Consider the following 19,956-nt stretch of genomic DNA (forward strand, 5'->3'; position numbering starts at 1 on the left):
TTAAGTGATTGCTTCTGTAAAAGACGTATTGTGTGGTAAAAGCTTATAAAATGCAAACTTTTCCATATTTCTTTCATTGAATAATAGCACGTTTATTTTAAAGTATAAGACACAATGTTTTAATTAAGCTAAGGTATTCCTTTAGCAACCTTACCATGCTGTTTAAACTCTGAAATTATTTCTACTACAACTAAAGTTGCCAGTTTTACAGGTTTTTATCAAATGGGCGTCTGAGGGGACATTTAGTGGGTAGTGATCCCAGCACGGTAACATGCAACTTGAACTTAAATAACATGTTTTAATGGAGCTACAAAAACTAGGACAACTTTTATTTGGCTCAAAGAAGCATTGATGCTATAAAGAAAAAGGCACATGCTATTAAAATATCATAAAGCAACAAAATTTCAGGAAATGCAACAGATATGACTAAACAGGAAAGTATAAGAGGTAATGAGGGTGAAAGTTTGCATATAAATTGGTAAAGCTAGAAGATATTGAAAATATATTATGGAAATACTAGGAAAGTAGAAAAATATTTAAAAAGGAATTCAGAGGTTAGTAAAGATTGAAGCTGACAAACAGATTTCTAAAGATAGAAATGTTTTTTTTTAAGTACATGAACAGCAAGAAAAATGATATTATTGGACAATTACATGATAAATTAGGGAAAGAACTGTGCAAGATAGAGAAAGCCGATCTTTTAAATACTATTTTTGTTTCATCTCTATTAACAATGGGAAACAATGCCAGCAACTAGGAACATTGATGGAAACAAACACTCTTAAAAGAAAGAGCTGTACAATATCTCAAATTCAGTAAGTTACGGGATCCCAAACTGCATAGATTTACTGGGAGGAGATCTTGTCAAATAAATCTTATTGCCTTTGACTGGGTAACTAAAGTAACAGTTCAAGAGGGGAAGGGGGCTACAGATGCAGCTTATCTTGATGTTAGCAAGGCTTTTGACACTGTCGCACAATACAGATTGTTAAATAAACCCGAAAACTTGAGATTGGATTCTAAGACGGTTGAATGGATTAAATCTTGTTTTCAGGATAGAAAACAGAGAGTTATAGTAAATGGAGTGCATTCAAAGGAGGGAAAGATTACCAGTGGAGTACCCCAAGGATCTTTACTTGAACCAGTGCTTTTCAATATCTTTATTGGTGACACTAAAAATGGTATTGAAGGGAAAGTATGCCTCTTTGCAAATGACACAAAGATGTGTAACAGAGCAGACATCAGAAGGGGTAAAACGATTGATGATCTAGGTAGACTAGAGGAATGATCAAGAGAGTAGCAACTACAGTTTAATGTCAAAAAAAGCAAAATCATGCACTTGGGTCTTAAAACCCCAAAGACAGTATTAATGGCACTATAATGGAAACTAAAGGGATCTAGTAATCACTATTTCAGCTGACTTAAAGGCAGATAAGCAAAGTAGCAAAGCAATGACAAAGGCAAGTCAGATGCTTGGTTGCAAAGAGAGAGGAAGTAATAATGCCACTATATAGGTCATTGGTACGGCCTCATCTAGAAAACTGTGTTCAGTTCTGGAGGCCATATCTCCAGAAGGATATAAATACATTAGAGACTATACAAATAAGGGCAACTAAAATGGTGCATGACCTACAGCACAAAACTTACCTGGAAAGACTAAAATATCTTAATATGTATGATTTAGAGCATAGAAGGGAAAAAGGGAACATGATAGAAATTTTCAAATATATCAAGGGTTTTAACAAGATAAGGGAGGGAAATATTCTTCAAAGGAAGAGAAATATTCGAACACGAGGACATGCACTGAAACTAAAGGGAAGTAGGTTCAGAGGAAATTTGGGAAAAAATTATTTAACGGAAAGGGTAGAGAATAAGTGGAATAGCCTCTCCTCAGAGGTGGGAGAGACAAATACAGTAGAGCAATTTAAATATGCTTGTGGATAAACATAAGGATACCCTTAGAAATTATCAAATAAGGTTTGACGTTACCATGGGTTAAAATTGGGCAGACAAGATGGGCCAAGCAGTTCTTAATTGCCTTCAAATTGTATGTTTAAAAGTGCAGGAGGTGCACAAATACCAAAACACGATTAAGACCATTAATAGCCCAGATGTCTTCCACCCATATATGCTAAAGGCATCGATTTTTAGTAATTTATAGACCACTTTCTTATATGTGGCTAGAGGGAAAGGCATGAACATGGGTAGAGAACTGGTTGAAGTATAAAAGAAAAACCTGTATCATTAAGTGGATCAAAGACAGGGCAAAAAGTTTTTAGCAGTGTACCACATGAACCAGTGTTTGTCTGCCCTACCATTTCAATTAGCTTATTAAGATTGTACATGGCCTAAAAAGTCAGAGTTATTAACACTAAGCAAAATAGTAATTTGCTACAGGACTATGTAACCAAAATGGCAAATTGGAATTTGAATTGGAAGATGAAGTTTAATGGAAATATATGTAAGGTTATGCACCTTGGCTGTGTTAAGAGCTATGCTATGTGCACATTAAAACTGGAGTACAATTGGGAGTATTTCAGGTAGCAGTAGCAAAGTCTTGGATCCCTGGATGTGGAATAGGCGGATAAATGCACATTATGCATACATTGTAATACTACAATACAAGTCACTAATTAGACTACATCTTGCTTTGGGCACCTCACTCTAAATCCTCAAGTTCTTTCATGTCGTTCTTAGAGACTGGCAGCCTTATTTATAGGAGGAATGGATGGGTTAAATTCTAGAGAGATTAAATAAACTAGATTTATTTTGTGCTAGAAAAAGGCACATTAGAGGTGACCTAATAAGTATAAATAAACCCACAATCAATGTAAAAGATTTGTCTTACTAAATTTTCATAACATGGGCAAAAGGACAAGGGATCATCAGTTATGAATTAAATAAATAAATAAGGTTTCTTTGTAAGCATAGAAATGGGTTTATAGTAAGAGTGGTTCAGCTGTGGATTTCTTATTACATAAAAGGTGGTTCATTAATACAAATTAAAAAACAATTGGATGCCTTTCTTACAAGGAACGTTATCCTATAGATATATATTTTGGATGTTTTCTATCCAGGGAATTCCCATCTTCGGTGCTAAGAAGGATTTTTTTTTCCTACCAGGAGGCTAAATTAACAATCATACTGGACCTGTGTAAAATTACCTAATGGATATCAAGGTGAAAATAATGGGTGTTTGCATTCTACCAGGATATAGTTGCTACACTAGAACCCCACAGAATAGTGCTGTCCCCTTATTTAGTGGACATTTACATAAAATAAAAATATACAATTAAACTTGGGCTCCCATTATTCTGAAATTAAAAAAGACAAAAAAATACACTGTATTTGACATGCTAAAATAGTGGGTAACAGTTCTATAACCCAATCCTCATCTGTTAATTTGCATGTTACAAATTTTTGGTGAACAAAAATAAGGAAAACCAGACAACTGGGAGCCCTAAACTAAACCCATCAATTGTTTTTTAGGGAAACAGTAATATAAAAGTGCTGATAGTTGGGACAGTTCTGATATATAAAAGGTAGGTGCAAAGTATGTTTTCATCCAGTTGGCTTTAGGATTTGGTCTTTGAGACTAGTGAAATATTCTGCACAAGGCAGAAGGAAAGAGTGTATCCAATATCTACCAAAATGGCATAAGGTCTTCCTATTGCAATCTGCTTGTGAGAAAATATTGCCTTTTAAAGCTGCACTACTACCTGTGTAAGAGATTTTACTATGGTGGACCGCCCCCTAGCTAGAGCTCAGAAGGCTGCTACATGCAGCTGTTTTTCCCCAGGTCTCAATTATGTTCACTAAATTTAAAAGGCGGTGGGGTGGAGACTGAGCAAGAGAACCAAACACAATCTCTTTATTATGGCTTGTTATTGTTCCACCTGCTCCACTCTTACCCACAGTTTTGCCCCCCGAGGACTTGAGCTAGAGTGAGGGGCACTTTAGTCAAATTTTTTACTTGGTGGTAACAGTTTTAAAAGACATCTGTAGGTTAAATTTGAACCACTTTTAAAGCAGTTGGACCTAGTAAGCACCCAGTAGATAATATCATGTAATGCTACTAGCTATTTGAATACAAATCAGTCTTAAATGACACATATATGGGAGCATACTGCTTTACAATTTTGCCAATGATAATGTAGTGCTTAATTTAACTAAAACAGACATTTTTATTTAACTTGCAACTATAGGTTTGCACAGACACATCAGTAGTCTTTCAAACACAAACATATTAGTTATTTTAGGAGATAGGGAAGCAGTGTGCACCAAATATCTGCAGTGAATAAAAGATCCCGAAAGACAGCCTGTAAAGAGATTTAAATTAAAAGATGGGATATTTTGGTGCAAGGGTGTCTATCTATTGGAATCATGATGTTGAATCCAGCAACATGGCAATCAGTTTTGCAGGGAGAAATTAGATATGCAACAGGTTCAGTTTTATTCTTAGATAATCAAAACAGATTTCAGTAGAATGGTTTTTCTAATACTATTAAAAGTATTAAAGTAAATAGAACTCATGCATTAAATGGAAGAACTCCATAAGTTCACTCTGTTAAAAGTCTGTTTCAATAAATGTTTGCGACTTTGATACGATGTTGCTGTATTGGAATCCAATCATTTTGGGGAAAGAAAATTATAGTTTTTAGGCAATTTTTAGTATTGGGGCTGTTTAACAACAGTGTAATGCCAGAGATATCACAGATATCTAAAGCGTTCACTAAACTATCTCAGCACCAGTGTCACCATATCCTCTATGGAAACTGAGTTCGTATCCAACTTAACAAGCTGGGACAGAACCCGGAAATACGCTCTTTTTCTGCTGCGATCAGAGTCTAGATATTACTTGTTACTGTTCGCCGGGACAGCTGCTTAACGGAACAGCTGTCAAGGCTTCAGTTAATTCATAAATTGCTCTCTTACAACATCTCTTATCACTCTAACTAGCGGCAACAAGAGATGTTCATATCTAATGGGGTCTATTAAAGACTCATCGCAAATTTTGTCCATTAACATGTAGTGTCTTCTCAGTTAGTCTAGTGAAGGCAAATTTGGGAGTAGACACAGTAGTAGGATCGGTCACCGACTATCGGGGAAAAAAAAAAAAAAAAAGAATACTTTTGCCAGTGTGCCTCTTTCACAGCTTAAGTGGAAACAGCTAAATACTATTATTTAATTGGCCACTATAACAGATGTTAGGGTATTTATAGCTCATGCATTCAGTAAGAAGCTGGCAGAATCTCTCAGGATGCAATGATTTTACAGTCACAGATGACCATATGGTGAGTGGATTGAAAGCAGTCTCTCAAAAATAGACTGGTTTATAAATTTGCTGGTTTATAAATTCACAATTATTTGTGAGTCAGTCTGATGTAGATTATACAACCATGTGGCCAGAGGGTTTATATTCCGATGGAATGTGTATGTAGCAAGCACCGCATTCCGAGAGTACAGAGCATAGAAGGGTAGCAAAATAATATACTGGCATTGAAATGGATGAGGTGATTTTAGAACAAGAAATATTTCAGCACAAGTGGCATTATAATATAGATTTTAAAATAAATGCACAAAAACTCTGAAGTTTATACAAAAAAGGTAAATAAAAACACAAAACCTACATTAGGTAGAGTAATATAATGCAACAGGACAATTAACATTTGTTTTAATGTTCCAATCAAAAGCATTTAAAATAATTATAATTATATTTTCTAAGTTGTGTACTTTCAAATACTTTTTTTTCAAGATTATTTCTATACAAAATGGATAGATATGCCTTTAAAGCTGTATCTAAACAAACAGAAAAGAAACAAGTGCTGTACCCAGTGAAACTTATGCTGGTTCTCCTATCATTTTATCCACCCTGAAGGGAACCTAGTTCAGGCAAGCACTTTACAAACATCTTCTCAAGTTGTGTTCCATATGGTAACACACACTAAGTAAACAAACCATTCACAAAAGTACTGCAGACACAGGGATCATTGACCACATTGCCAGCATGTCTGCTGTTCACATGAGCAGGAGTGTAAATTGTTCACCAGAAAACAGTGCAAGCACAATGGGATACCCTTGTATCTGCAGTCGTTTCTAAAAACTTATCTTGTGTCTATTTTAATCTGAAACATGACGTGAAAAGACTTGTGTCTCAACGGGCCCTTCTACAGAAATGTGAGCATTTCTTTAGGCAGATATAATCAAGAGATATTCTTCAGAAAATTACAAAATAACTAGCATACCTGCAGTCACTAGGAACTTGCAGATGCTAACAGGAGAAAATATATCACTAACAAACTTCAGGAAAAAACAGGAAAAATCCAGTGTAACATGGATTTACAAACCTATATTAGAAGACATATAGTGAGAGATATCTTAGAAACGCCTCTATTGTGACTGTGTAAAGGATGAAACAAATCAGGGCAAAATAAAGGATTCACATTTTAAAGGTCATATCAATGCCTTGTGCAGATATAGAGTATGTTTCAAATTATTGTTTATTTAGCCCTAAGAACACCAAACTATAAAAGTGGCCAAGATGATAGATTGGCCATTTTTTTGCTGCACCTAGTTCACAAAATGCCGTGGCTTGTACATGCATGAGGGACATTTCCTAATGTACACTTAAATTAAACCATAAAATTGCAAAACTAGGATATGAACCATAGAAATGTAAAATACATAGGTCAAAGTTTACCAGACATGCCACCATAGTGCTATTAAAATGTTATTACCATCACACTCAACTACAGACCATTATATTTGCATCACATCTTTATGGCAGATGTGTTCTAATGGAATCTAGTACAGGTTACAAAGCAGAGAATGCAGTTATTTTAGCTACTGTGACATTACTGACCATGCACAAGACACACACTCATTCTATACCTAATGTCAATTATGGTCTGCTTTGCTACAGAAACACCTGGCAACCTGCAGCAAAGGACTGAAAAGCACAAATAAATCAGGAGATATAAAAATGCTGAAAAAAACATGGGGAATATCAAGTTTGCATGAATACTCCAGCTATTTCGTCTATATTATCTAGCTCAATAATAGACAGCCTTCGACATATAGATATATTCCATCATTTACTTGCTCTTTAAACAGGAAGGGGGGAATATATAAAACGAAGGAAACATGCTGTAACTTGTATCAGTCAGATATTTTTTTTCCCTTTGTAACCTGTTCTATGAAAAAATACAGATTGAATCTGATTGTTACACCTCCTCCTCAGCATGGTTACCCATGGAACATTTTACTGAAAGGCACAGCAATAAATATTGCTCATAATACTAATACAGACACTTTCCTGTTTAACATTTATAGTTTCACATATACCAGAGTATTTTGAATGCACAGAAATGTATTTGTAAATATTTGTTTTAGTAGGTGTTTTACTCAATTTCATGCAGGAAAAGAATGCAGAGTTAGATTCCCAACCACGGCCTCATCTGTGTGTAGTTTGTATGTTCTCTCCGTGTTTGTTGGGGTTTCCTCTGGATGCTCTGGTTTTCTCCCACGCTTTAAAGACATACCAGTAGGTTAATGGGCTGCTTTTAAATTGACCATAGTCTCTCATGTTCGGTGTGTGTGTGTATATGATAAAGGAATTTAGACTGCTAGCTCCATTTGGGCAGAGACTGATGTGAATGAGCTCTCTGTACAGCACTGCAGAATTAGTGGCGCTATATAAATAGCGGATTATGATGATAGGACAGTCCCCATGGCTCTGGTGAGGAAAGCAGCTGGTAAACCATTTTTTCCCTCTAGTCAGAGTGCAGCTTTAACACTGACTTTGCAGCATCTAAGTCAATTACAAAAATGTATTACAGATTTTATAGGACATTGAATGAAACATAATATTAATGTTCAAAGCATGGTGGCCTCTAGCGGGTTTCATATAGGATGCAGTACTTCCTTCACTCAAAAGGCAGTGGAGTGTTGTCCACATTGGGTTCATCAGAAACCCAAAGAATTTTGGCTTGTTTGGACTTTTTGTTAGATATTCAGGCTAGATAAGTAGAGACCAAATATTATAGGTGTATTTTATAATATACGATACTTGCTTATGCCAATTAACTCTGCTTTGGTATAAACCCACTGACTAAATTAGTTCAAGTCTTTGGACCTCAGATGTAAAAAGCACATGATTGGAAGGTACTGTTGCAAACTAGTCATGGGCAGCCAAGACAAGAGTTATCCCATCGCCACCACCTCCTCTTAAATTTCTGTCTCAGACTCTATAGTAGGCCAATTTGATTAAATAGTTGGTGCTGTCCATGTTCCTAATTGAGCAATAAAGCACAAAGATGATTACTTTTGCTCCACTTATACAAACTAAAAATCTGCTAACATTGAGAATTTTCATTGTGCTTTGCAACCAACCAAGACTGGAAAGTTGGTATAACAATTAGCATGGCAGATATCTGACTAAATGAGTATCATGTTGTAGGAAAAAAAAAAAAAAAAAAAGATAAACTACATTAGGACAGGATTTAATATGACTGAATAGAGTTTTGTAATTAGACAACATTGCTTAAAAAGTTGGCGCTATATAAACAAAGGATAGTAAGTGTACATGTATGTTGATTAGTCCAACACAAGCAAACTTGCAGGGAAACTAGTCGGTCATAAAAAACTGCCAGCCTGCTGCCAAAAGACCGAGACAATTAATTCCAGCAAAATTCTGGAATAAAATAGAAGAGTACTAGAATATGCTTTCTGTAAGACAATACACTGTGAGTTAGTGTATGATGTGAAACCCTGGATATAGTGGCTTGGATTACTGATCAACCTTGTAATACATTTAGAATTATGTATAGTTGCCAGCAACATGAGTTGGGTGAGAAGTGCCAGAGGGGGAAGTTAAGAAAGACAGTTCACTGTTAGAGGAGCTATTCTGACAGGAAGCCTGAAGAAGTGAAGAGATATGAGACTGGATATAGGAGAGCTAACTCTAAGGAAAAAAAATTAACCTTAATAGAGAAGACTGAAAGGACCATGAAAAGCTGCAGAGACAGGTAAGTCTGCTCCTATAATTCTTTACAAACAGCAAGAGAGTGACACGCAGGCCCGGCGCTCCCATTAGGCAACCTTAGGCAGTTGCCTAGGGTGCCGGGACCTGCAGGGCGCCGCTGCCGCTGACTAGATTTGAAAATCTAGTCAGCGGTGAGAAGTGGGAGAGGTGGTACAGCAGCGGCGGGGTGCCGCCGCCGTTTCTTCAATGTCCGCCCGGCGCGTCGCTCCCGCTGTCTGTCACACACCTGATCACTGACATCAGTGATCAGGTGACACTGGGTCACTCTTCCGCGGCGCCTGTGTAGTATATCACACTGTCTGTCAGTGACAGACAGTGTGAATAAAGTTTGCTACCCAGCGCCCCCCTCCTTTCCCAGCATGCCACGGCTGCTCCACCCCTCTCCTCTGGTGTAAAGAAGCTGAGGAGCGGTGGGCAGCCATTACAGAAGAGCCTCCCTGCATCTGAACAGCCTTCAGCATCCAAAACAGTAAGTATCTTTATCTTTTATTTTTTTTTGTATTATTAATTTCATTTTATAAAAAATGGGGTACCCAAAGGGGAAGTGTGGAGGCCCAAAAAATGTTGGGGGTGGGATTTTTTATTATTATGTCACACTTTATGGTCTATATTTAATTTAAAAACTATGGTGGATAAAATAATTATTTTATTGCACCTCATGCTCTATATTTGACTTGCTTAAAGTCAATAATAGAGCATGACGTGCCAATAAAATAATTATTTTATCCACCATAGTTTTTAAATCAAAGCTAGAGCATGAAGTTGCAAATAATATTAATTTTTCTCCCACATAGCTTGAAAATTAAATATAGAGCATGCGGTGGAAAATAATATTTTTTCAATGGTATAAAAATAACTATTTTCCACGTCATACTCTATATTTGATTTGCAAAATATGCGGTGGAAAAATGACTTATTTTGCACTTCATGCTCTATCTTTGATTTAAACACTATGGTGGATAAAATAATTATTTTATTGGCACCTCATGCTCTATTATTAACTTGCTGCAAGTCAAATATAGAGCATGACGTGCCAATAAAATCATGGTGCTGCAGGGGGGGGGGGGGGGGACAGAGGACATGGTGCTGCAGGGGGGGGGGGACAGAGGACATGGTGCTGCAGGGGGGGGGACAGAAGACATGGTGCTGCAGGGGGGGGGGGGACAGAAGACATGGTGCTGCAGGGGGGGGGGGGACAGAAGACATGGTGCTGCAGGGGGGGGACAGAGGACATGGTGCTGCAGGGGGGGGACAGAGGACATGGTGCTGCAGGGGGGGGGGGACAGAAGACATGGTGCTGCAGGGGGGGGGGGACAGAAGACATGGTGCTGCAGGGGGGGGACAGAGGACATGGTGCTGCAGGGGGGGGACAGAAGACATGGTGCTGCAGGGGCGGGGGACAGAGGACATGGTGCTGCAGGGGCGGGGACAGAGGGCATGGTGCTGCGGGGGGGGGGGGGGGGGGGGGAGAGAGCACATTTGGCAAGCAGTGGGGTGGGGGGCAATGTGCTGCAGGGGGAGCAGAATGTGATGGCTCATTCTCACATGTTTTTGTTCCCATATCTAATACTTGGATACTTCCCCTCTAGAAATCCTGTGATTGCCCCTGGACAGCAGTGGAGTCTGGACAATGTTCACTATGAAACATCACGGCAGCCAGACCGCTGTAGGAGGTAAGGCTTATTTTTTTATCTTTTTTTACCAAAAGTGAAGTGTGTGAGGGTCTGGGAAGTGGGTATTTGGCGTGTCTTGGGGTGGGTGGGGGGGGGGGGGGCGGTATTTTGAAATTTTGCCTAGGGCGCTGAGAACCCTAGCACCGGCCCTGGTGACACGGTTTAAATTGGATGTAGCCTGTTTGGTGCAAATAGCACAACCAGTCAGCATTAGGGCTCATAGAGAAGAGTAGGTATCTAGAACATTTACTTTACTCATTTAAAGAACCCTGCCTAAGGGTCAACCTGTCACCCCAGCTACAGTTGGCTATTTAGTTAGTAGGGATGTTCTCAAGAGACTGTTACAGTAAGTATTGACACATTTTGTAACTATACAAACATATAGTACAGAGGATCATTAAGAGATAAAATAATATTTAAAATGTACAAATCAAATACTTTCAGGAAAAGAATAGTCAAGTCGTGACGGTTTTACTGGACCTTCCATATATCCTTACACCTTTGTTATTTGATTTATATGGATATATCATTTTATTCCTAAGCCAACAGTTCTATGTGCACCGATGAAAGAGGCCAAATTGAATGGTGTTATTGTCATTATAACTAAAGTTTACTGTGTGAGTGGGGTGTGTGAAATGTATATGCCTTGGGGTGTACAGTGAGAGTATTGCATTTCTTTGTTAGAACTGCAAAAATATTAAAGGTGGAATTTAAGAACAGAAACATAGTTCTCTTGTGTCAGTGACTGAATGTAAATGGGATTCAATCTTGTGTGGGTGCGGGAGAATTTCTACAACCAAAACTTAGAGTACTTGCCAGGGGCCCTGAAAACATTTGAATCTTGACATGTCAAGATGGAGACTGCTGGCAAAGCCCAAATCAAAGGTTTAAATCCCATATTCTAAATCTATTATTCAGCAACAACAGATATTGATTTGTCAGCCGTCTACATCTTACACAATGATTACTGGTGCACATTTCTAGAGACCGGAGTGGCCCAAATCAATGGATGTTGCTATACATACGTCATTAATTTGTAAGTACTTTGAGTAACATCATGCACTAACACACTGTATTCATTCACCTTAGTGCACTACCATTTACACCTGTTTATCTTCCCAGAGTCTGTGGGAAATTTTTAGACTGTTGGACAGTCCAAAGGGAAAAATCCCTGAAGCATTTTTAGTTCACTGAATATAGTGCATAAAAATGAACTGGGAAAATGCAAGCAGCAATCACAACCTACCTGAAATAATCTAGTAAAAATGTCATACTCAAAGACAGAAATGTAATCATTGCAAGTCAAGTCAATGGTTGACTTTAGCGCCATTGCTTCTAGGCCAGATGTAATTTGATGAACTTCATGAAGGCACTGTCTGAATACTTTCCATGGCACAATGGTTCTGTGAATGAAATATTAAAAAATGCAAGTTAATAATTTTTTTTATATAACTGTTTACATAACATTGTTTACTGTGTAGGAATAACTATACCCATGTGTCTTACTTAAACAGTGGTCTACATTGCTGTCTTATAATGCAGCGCTGGGATCATGGGTTAGAGCGCTTATATTTGCGTGGGTTTCCCGAAGGTGCTCCTAAAACATACTGGTAGGTTAACTGGCTGTCAAAATTGACTCTAGTGTTGGTTGTGCACGTAGATACGTGTGTGTGCTGGTGGTACGGAATTTAGACTGACTAGTGCAGGGGACTTATGTGAAAGACTGCATATTGTATTTACAGCCCTGTGTAAAATAAATAATATTTCTTCTAGTGGGCCAGACTGTTTGGACTGATCTGTGATTCTTCACGTTATGAGGTATTAGTTACAAGTTTGTTTTTTCAAGTTTCTTTTCCTTTCTGAATCTAGTACAACCATTTATGTGATACTGGCAGACTGTGGACTTTAACCTTGTTAGTAATCCTATAATCGGTTTTTCAGAAAAACTTCATATTTTTACATAAACAAAATATACAGTGTTGGCACTAAATTAATACATACAAGTAATTATGTGTATTAATACCACAAATAATTCACCAATTTCATTAATTTAAAAAATAAAAATAAAATGATGAGCTACCAAGAACAACGCTTGCACATCAAAATTCTGATCCAACTCTGGTTAAGTCTATTGTAAACCAACACGTACTGAACACATTACAGTACAATAGATACATTGGGGAACGGATTTACAGCACAGTATCTTACAAGCCTCACATTATTACTTTATTCCTCTTTGCTCTGAGGTCATATAACTTATTTTCTGGTGGCTTAGTACACGTTCCATTGATACATTTGATATTCTGTATGCAATAAAGTGTGGGTTATGATGACGACAAAGCTTCTCACACAAACAACTAAAGGCAAAGTGCTTAGGTTACTTTTATCAACTACTAGCTAATGATGTAACTGTCATTTGCTTGATAAACAGGAAGCCTCATAATCCTTTAAAGAACCACCACAATAACTGTTTAAAATCCACTGACGTCAGACTGTTGGAACTACTTTTCTCTACATGTTGGCAGGTACAATTACTTGCATATGTCATCAAAAGATCAGTGGGTCTCACAATAAATCCATTTTAGTTTCACATTTTCAAAAACAAAAAAATATTCTATTACAATGAAAACATTTTGCAAAGTTTCTGCAGTCACATTTAAAACACTTACTTTTCTCCAAAAAACTTTCTCCAGAACTCTGCAGCATCTGCTTTTGTGATACGGAAGGTATCCCCCTGAAACTGCCCATTGGGAAAGATTGCCTTAATTTCTGCCAACATATGGCTAAATATTAAGGACAGCTTTGTAAGATTTCTCCTGGAAGGAAAAAAAAAAAATACAATAAAATTCCAAACATAAGCCTTATCAAAACGCACACTTCTAGTTACACTACATTGCTCAACACTATTTTCTTTCTAACTTCATCAGCTCTAAGTGGGCTACGGTCTCCTTTCACAATATATGACTTCTGTCATTCTAAGCAGGCTGCCTACACCCCAGAGCAAAATTACTGCAGCTTTGTCATATACAATTTCAAGTAACATTGAAAAATAAAATGAAGCTGCTCCCATATTTTCTGGAAAAGAATTGTGCTGAAATCTCCTTAACTCTCACGTAGAAACTGTGAAAATATGAGCTTATAGGGCTAGCCAGGGGCCGGCTGAGCCAGGGCGGCATCGGTCATCCGGGCCGCTCAGTCTGACCCTTGTTCAGGAAGCCACCCCCCCCCCCTCCATGGACGCATGTTTTTGCTTTAATATTACCTGCGGCCGCATCACAAAACAAGCAATGCGGCCGCCTGTGCGCCCCCCGGGCTGAACTGTGACAGCCCGCGCCTGGGGCTAGCTGTTAAGAACACAACAGTAAAAGTACACTGAGTTTTCCAGCCTTAATTTTTTTTAACCTCATAGGGGGGAATTCAATTAGCCGCAATTCTGTGAGATATTTACAGAAATCTCAACTGATTTTTCCTCGCACCTTATAGAAGTGCAAGGAAAAATGAGTGGAGATTTTACTGCACTAACGATAAAAATTTGCAACTGCGATGTTCTGAGGAACATCACGGTTAATTTAATTTCCCCCATAGAGGTGTGATGAAAAAAAACAAAAACAAAAAAAACCGTGATGTTTTAAGTATCCTAATATCTGGAAATAGGCTCCTACAAGATCTCGCTTCCCCCTGTGTGTGTTTTGTGTGGAGGACTGTGGATCTTGTCATGCCCTTGTATCTTTGCACACCCTTCAAACAAAGATCAGGCACAGTTTAGAAAAATGTAAAAGCAGAATATATTTTACAGTTATCCAAACTGAAATCTGAGAAGGTCAGCTCATAGGGCTAGCATATAGTGAGCCAAAAGGAACACAAACCTTCATAATGGTGTTGGACTTCGCAATGGTCAGGATATGTAACATTTATGCAACAGTCTGCTTTCATTGTCTCAAAGATAATAGTTGTTTTATGTACACAGTTAATTTAGCCCTTGGCATTCAACAAGGTATATTGAAATCTGCACAAACCAACTCAAAACCAGGCAAAGAAATAAAGAGGAAAACCCCACAAATACTAATATTTAACATGCGTTTCTGGGTGACTTTGTATAAAGGTGTATTAAAACAAAAGCACAACATACTCAAGGTTTTTTTTTTTTTGTTTTTTTTTTTCTACAAGTTTTGACGATATGCATATACCACTTCCTGACATTGTACACTCTAAGACACATCTAGTTCCCTTGATCTTGAGCTATTCAACTTCCTCTGCATCTTTAAGGTTTGAAGTATGCTACATTTATGTTCCTATAACCAGTAAATATTACTGAATAAAAAAAGACAATGGCACAATGATAAAACAGCAAGGCAGAACTCCTCACAAAACATTCTTGCAAATACAATAGAGGTTCTTAAATCTTAAAGCTATGATAAATGATAAACTTGTACAAATCTATTGTGCATAATTATTAAACATTTGTGCAAATGCTCAAATTCCCTAATAGTTTTGTTTCAAATAATATTGTATACATGCTCCTATTAGAATCTGAATGTATTACACTTTATACATATATAAATAAATCAGGAGCTAACTAATAATATAATTCTCATTGTGCATTATCTTTAGAATGTTTCCTTTGCAAAACCCAATAAAAATATATAAATATATACACACACATAAAAATGTATAAATATACATACATACATACAGACACACACACACAAACAGTGCTTTTTTTGCAAGAAAAAAGGTGCCGGACCTCATATCACAGACACACACACACACGTCAGATGTGTAACGAAACATAATGGTCGCCGCCCGCAGCAAGCACCCAGCGCGTGACCACACGACCAATCACAAGCTGAGCAGCGCCACAAGCTAAGCAGTGCCATCACAACCAGCGTGGACGATGTACGCATGCATCAAACACGACACACAAGCAGCCCGCATGCACCGTTTTAATGATTTTGCTGCCGACTTGCCACGCTTGACAGGACGATTCAAGTCCACGTGGACCACACATCAAATATTCAAAAGTTTTTTAAAACTTGGAAAATCAGTCGAAAAAAAGGTGCTGGAACTCCGCTCCGGTGAAATCTATGACAACAAATTATATATATATATATATATATATATATATATATATATATATATATATATATATATATATATATCTATAATATAAATGTCTAGTGGCATGTGTTAGTCTGTCTGTGTGTGGAAAAAATAAAACCAAGCTGCAGCGCCACCTGCTGGGCGGAGTTATACACTGACCTACTAAATTCTTAGTGTGTGTGGAAAAAAAAAATTCAGAAAGGGCTGAAATTTGGTATACTAAGATGTTTTTAATTTGTTAATTTAATTTGTTAATTGTTAAAAGTGTTTATAAAGATTTAAAAAAATATATATATATATTTCTTGAAGGAGAAGTGACAGTGGGGAGTGGCTGGTGGTTGCCGGGGGTGACAGTTGGGAGTGGTTGGTGGTTGCCGGGGGTGACAGAGCGAGAGGAGTGTGATACTCAGGACCGCTGAGAGAGGTCCCTGTGTCTGGATAGACATCTGGATAGATGTGGCGATGAAAATGAAGGATGAGGTGATGGAGAAGAATGATGAGGTGGTGACATGTGGACAAAACCACGTTAAAAAAGGGCGCTTATGTCGGGAAGTAACGCTCTTCCCCTGAGGAGGCCAGGGCTATGGCCCAAATGCATGACAAGAACCTTTTTAACACCTTAAGTAGCTTGATTTGACTAGAATGCATGAGTATCATGCACGGGTTAACATATACACATATACATATATATATATATATATACACACACACACACACATACATGTGTATATACATACACACGTAAATACACAAACATTTACATAGCTTGTGGAGCAAACTCCCATAAGTGGATCTACAACTTTAGATGTGCCTATTGATTTAAAAAGGGTTATAAGTAAACCAGTCAAAGAGACTGAAAATAATGGACCATTTCATACTAACGCTTGTACCTACATAAAAGTTGTGTTTTGTTGTCTCTCATCTCATTGTTTTTTTGGATTCATCTAGAGTGTCTGAACACACTTTTATCGCTTTCCAAGATTCATTTACTAAACCAATCTTTCACAGATTGATCGATTGCATTATTCACTAAGAAATCAATGATTGTGTTTCTAGAAGGTGCTTCTGAACATGTCCCCCATGCTGGTCCCATACTGGGCTACCTTGGGCTGGGTCACAGGGCCACCTGCATTTTTTTTTCCTTTAAAATAGGCTGATGAGTCGAGTCTTGCCTTCTGGGCCAAAAATCAGCCCTCCTTTGAGTGGAAGGTTTTTCTTTTGCATCTGTAGTGTAACTTTAAGTTGTTTGCAGAAAGAGGCATTCTACATTAGGCTCCCAACTTAGGAGCATTTATTGGCTTTTGGGGTTCTTTTGTCACATGCATGAACAATGTGGATCTTGGAGTAACGTGGGTTTTCTTTTCATTATACACACACTAGTTTCTTTGATGCTTGCAACAAATATATTAAGAGTCGCTCCACAGAAAATAGAGTATTATTAGGTCGTGCTGTTTATTTCTATGGATTTTTTTTTTTGCCTTTTAAGTTAATTACATTTCAACTGAATAAATGTGGTCTACACATACTGACAAGAAACATAAATGTTCCACTTTTAGATTTAAACAACCATAATTTAAGACTTGAATAAACAGCATTTAAACTATGGGCATTTGTATAATTCATGTAAAATAAAAGAACATAGTTTAGATTGCATTGTTTTATAGAGTTGGTAAGAACAAAAAATAACTGGAGATCAAACTAAAAGGTTGGAGTTAATATAGTTGCACATAAGACAAAAATGAAAATGAAAACCCCTATTATGCTGAAAAAATTCCTACATATAAAATTATGATTGTCATAGGAGGGTTAAAAGGGTTCAGAAAAAGACAAGGCAGAGCCTTGACCCTTAAGCATGGGGTTGCAAAGAGAGCCCTAAAAACCTAGCTCTGCTGCCACCACTTGTCACAAAAGGGCTAAAGACTAAAGTATAATTATAGGAGCACACAGGGGTAGCCGTAGGTCTGAATATATTCTGTTGAATGGTAGCTGGGTGCACCAGATGAACCGTGCCTAGGCTTCAGGTGAAAGGGGTGGTAGATTGATCATGAATGGGCGCAATTACATTCTCAAAAAGCTCACTGGTGTCAACAGAGCAACTATATAAATTATTTGAACAGGCATGGTATAGTAAGTGTGACAAAATGTGTCCACAAATGCAGTAATTTGCAATCTGCATGCATAAATGATGGGGAATCTCAATTGCAAAGCAACAAGGCAATAATTATTGCTTAAATCATATGCTTACTTAGCAGTTCTAACTACTACTAATGTTTTGATTTTTATCATTTTTAAGGTTGCCAACAATTCTGGTTCCTGTAACATCTCACATTTTGTATACAGAGGTAGCGCATGTATGAAGAGGTGTGTGTGGGGGGGGGGGGGGGGACTGGGGAAGCAAAGGGGAAGGTGGAAAAGTTAAAAAAAAAATAATAATTTTGGTACAGCAGATCGAAAGGGGAAAAACACACTTTTATTAAGTAGTAAAATGAAAATAGAAGTACTGGGTCGTGTCAATAATGAAAGTAGATTTGCTCATTTCACACAGGGAGGAGCAGTATGTCAGTCATCACTTCAGCCAGGGTGATGCTGGTTGATGCATTAAATATGGCATCTGCATTCAACATGCAGCATTCAGTTTGCACAAATCACTTAACCAAACAAGATGAGATTACTGACGACAACACAGGATCCCCAGTTATTGGTCATCCAGGGACCAACAACCACAACCCATGTGGGAGAGCACTTGCAAAAATGGGTTCTTTGCATCACAGGTTGCCCAAAGTAACAACAATCATTGAGGCTGTTGCAGCTCTACAATCACTTGGGGACCATGCGCCACTTGCACATTTATTGGTAAAAACAGAACGGCCAACACTGGGATATATTCTTTGTATCACTAACTATAACCAATATAAATTCAGTTTAAAATATAAACAAAGTCATGAAGTGCAGAAAAGTTACATGTATTCATTTATTTGAGGCTGAGAAATAATAAAATCTGTAAATGTACATTTTGCCGCTATATGCAAAAATACACAATATATATTGTAGCTCTACATGTACAGCTGTATGCCAACAGTTTGTCCTGCAGCTTTCAACTATCAGACGGTTATTGTCACATACAAAACAAAGAATGCTGTTGGTAACACACTACTCTAAAAGAATGGGGTCATGCTCTTTGTAGCTTTAAAAAATTATTGAGTTACTGGTTTGCATTGCAAATACATTTTTTTTCCAATACACAGGAGTCAATTTACTAAGCAGCAGGAAGCAATGTTCCACACATTTGTTTCATTTCATAACTGCATTGAGATTTGCATACACCTTACAACTGTGGATCAGGAGTTAAGACCAAACATCCTATCAGATTAGGCGGGCAATCCATTATAAAAATAAAATTAAATCAAACTGCCTGATCAAAATCAGACTGATAAGATTTGACAAGGCTAGAAGATTGTGTTTTTGCAGACATGGGTAAAGCAAAATGTATGTCCTACCAACAAGACCCCCTTTTATGACTCAGTCATGCAGCTCAATCTTTGTCCATCTTTGTTTTGACCTGATCACAGCAAGAATTCAACTACAGGTTTTAAACACTGATAATCCAGTGTAGACATAACAAAATACAATGCCTTAGCTACTTTAAAGAGGGGAAAGCAACTTGATTCTACATATTTGCAGTTTGTAACCTTTTTTTGGTCATGTGCATAACCATTAGGTATTTGCAGGCTCGTTTCCAGGTAGCCAAGGACGTAATTATTACAATGTGGCCTTTTGCAACTGTGTCAGTGCCTCTCGGCTTCTTTGATATTCCCCAACAATTAACAACAAAATATTTATTTCATTTCAATGCCAACCTTTTTATTGTTTAACTTATTTTAACTGCCCTCTTTACATTTAGAAAAGAAGGAGTTGCATTGGTATTTTGTTTATAAGAGAAAGGAAGCCACCAGTGCTGAATGGATGTCTTCCCTTGGCACCTGGGTCCCTCTAACAACACCCTACAGGCACCCCAATATTGCCCACATGACCCTCCATTTGTTCCCCCTAGAGAAAAGAGATACACTGTGCTAGATCAGTACATTTGTTTCTTTGTTGCAATGAAAGCCTCTATTACAACTTTCCTACCAATACCTCTCA

At 37.7% G+C, this 19,956-nt stretch overlaps 1 protein-coding gene across 1 annotated transcript in view; it reads right to left on the bottom strand.

Moving 5' to 3' along the window:
* CBLB (Cbl proto-oncogene B) overlaps window positions 1-19,956 on the bottom strand; it is a 134,132-nt gene that overhangs the window by 68,052 nt on the left and 46,124 nt on the right. The window contains exons 3-4 of the mRNA XM_075194907.1: window positions 13,386-13,532; window positions 11,963-12,119 (exon numbers count right to left, since the gene is read on the bottom strand). Coding sequence (XP_075051008.1) covers window positions 11,963-12,119; window positions 13,386-13,532 — 304 coding nt within the window. The remainder of the gene's footprint in view (window positions 1-11,962; window positions 12,120-13,385; window positions 13,533-19,956) is intronic.

This window comes from Mixophyes fleayi, chromosome 2 (genome assembly GCF_038048845.1).
Source record: "Mixophyes fleayi isolate aMixFle1 chromosome 2, aMixFle1.hap1, whole genome shotgun sequence".
NCBI classification, from domain to species: domain Eukaryota; kingdom Metazoa; phylum Chordata; class Amphibia; order Anura; family Limnodynastidae; genus Mixophyes; species Mixophyes fleayi.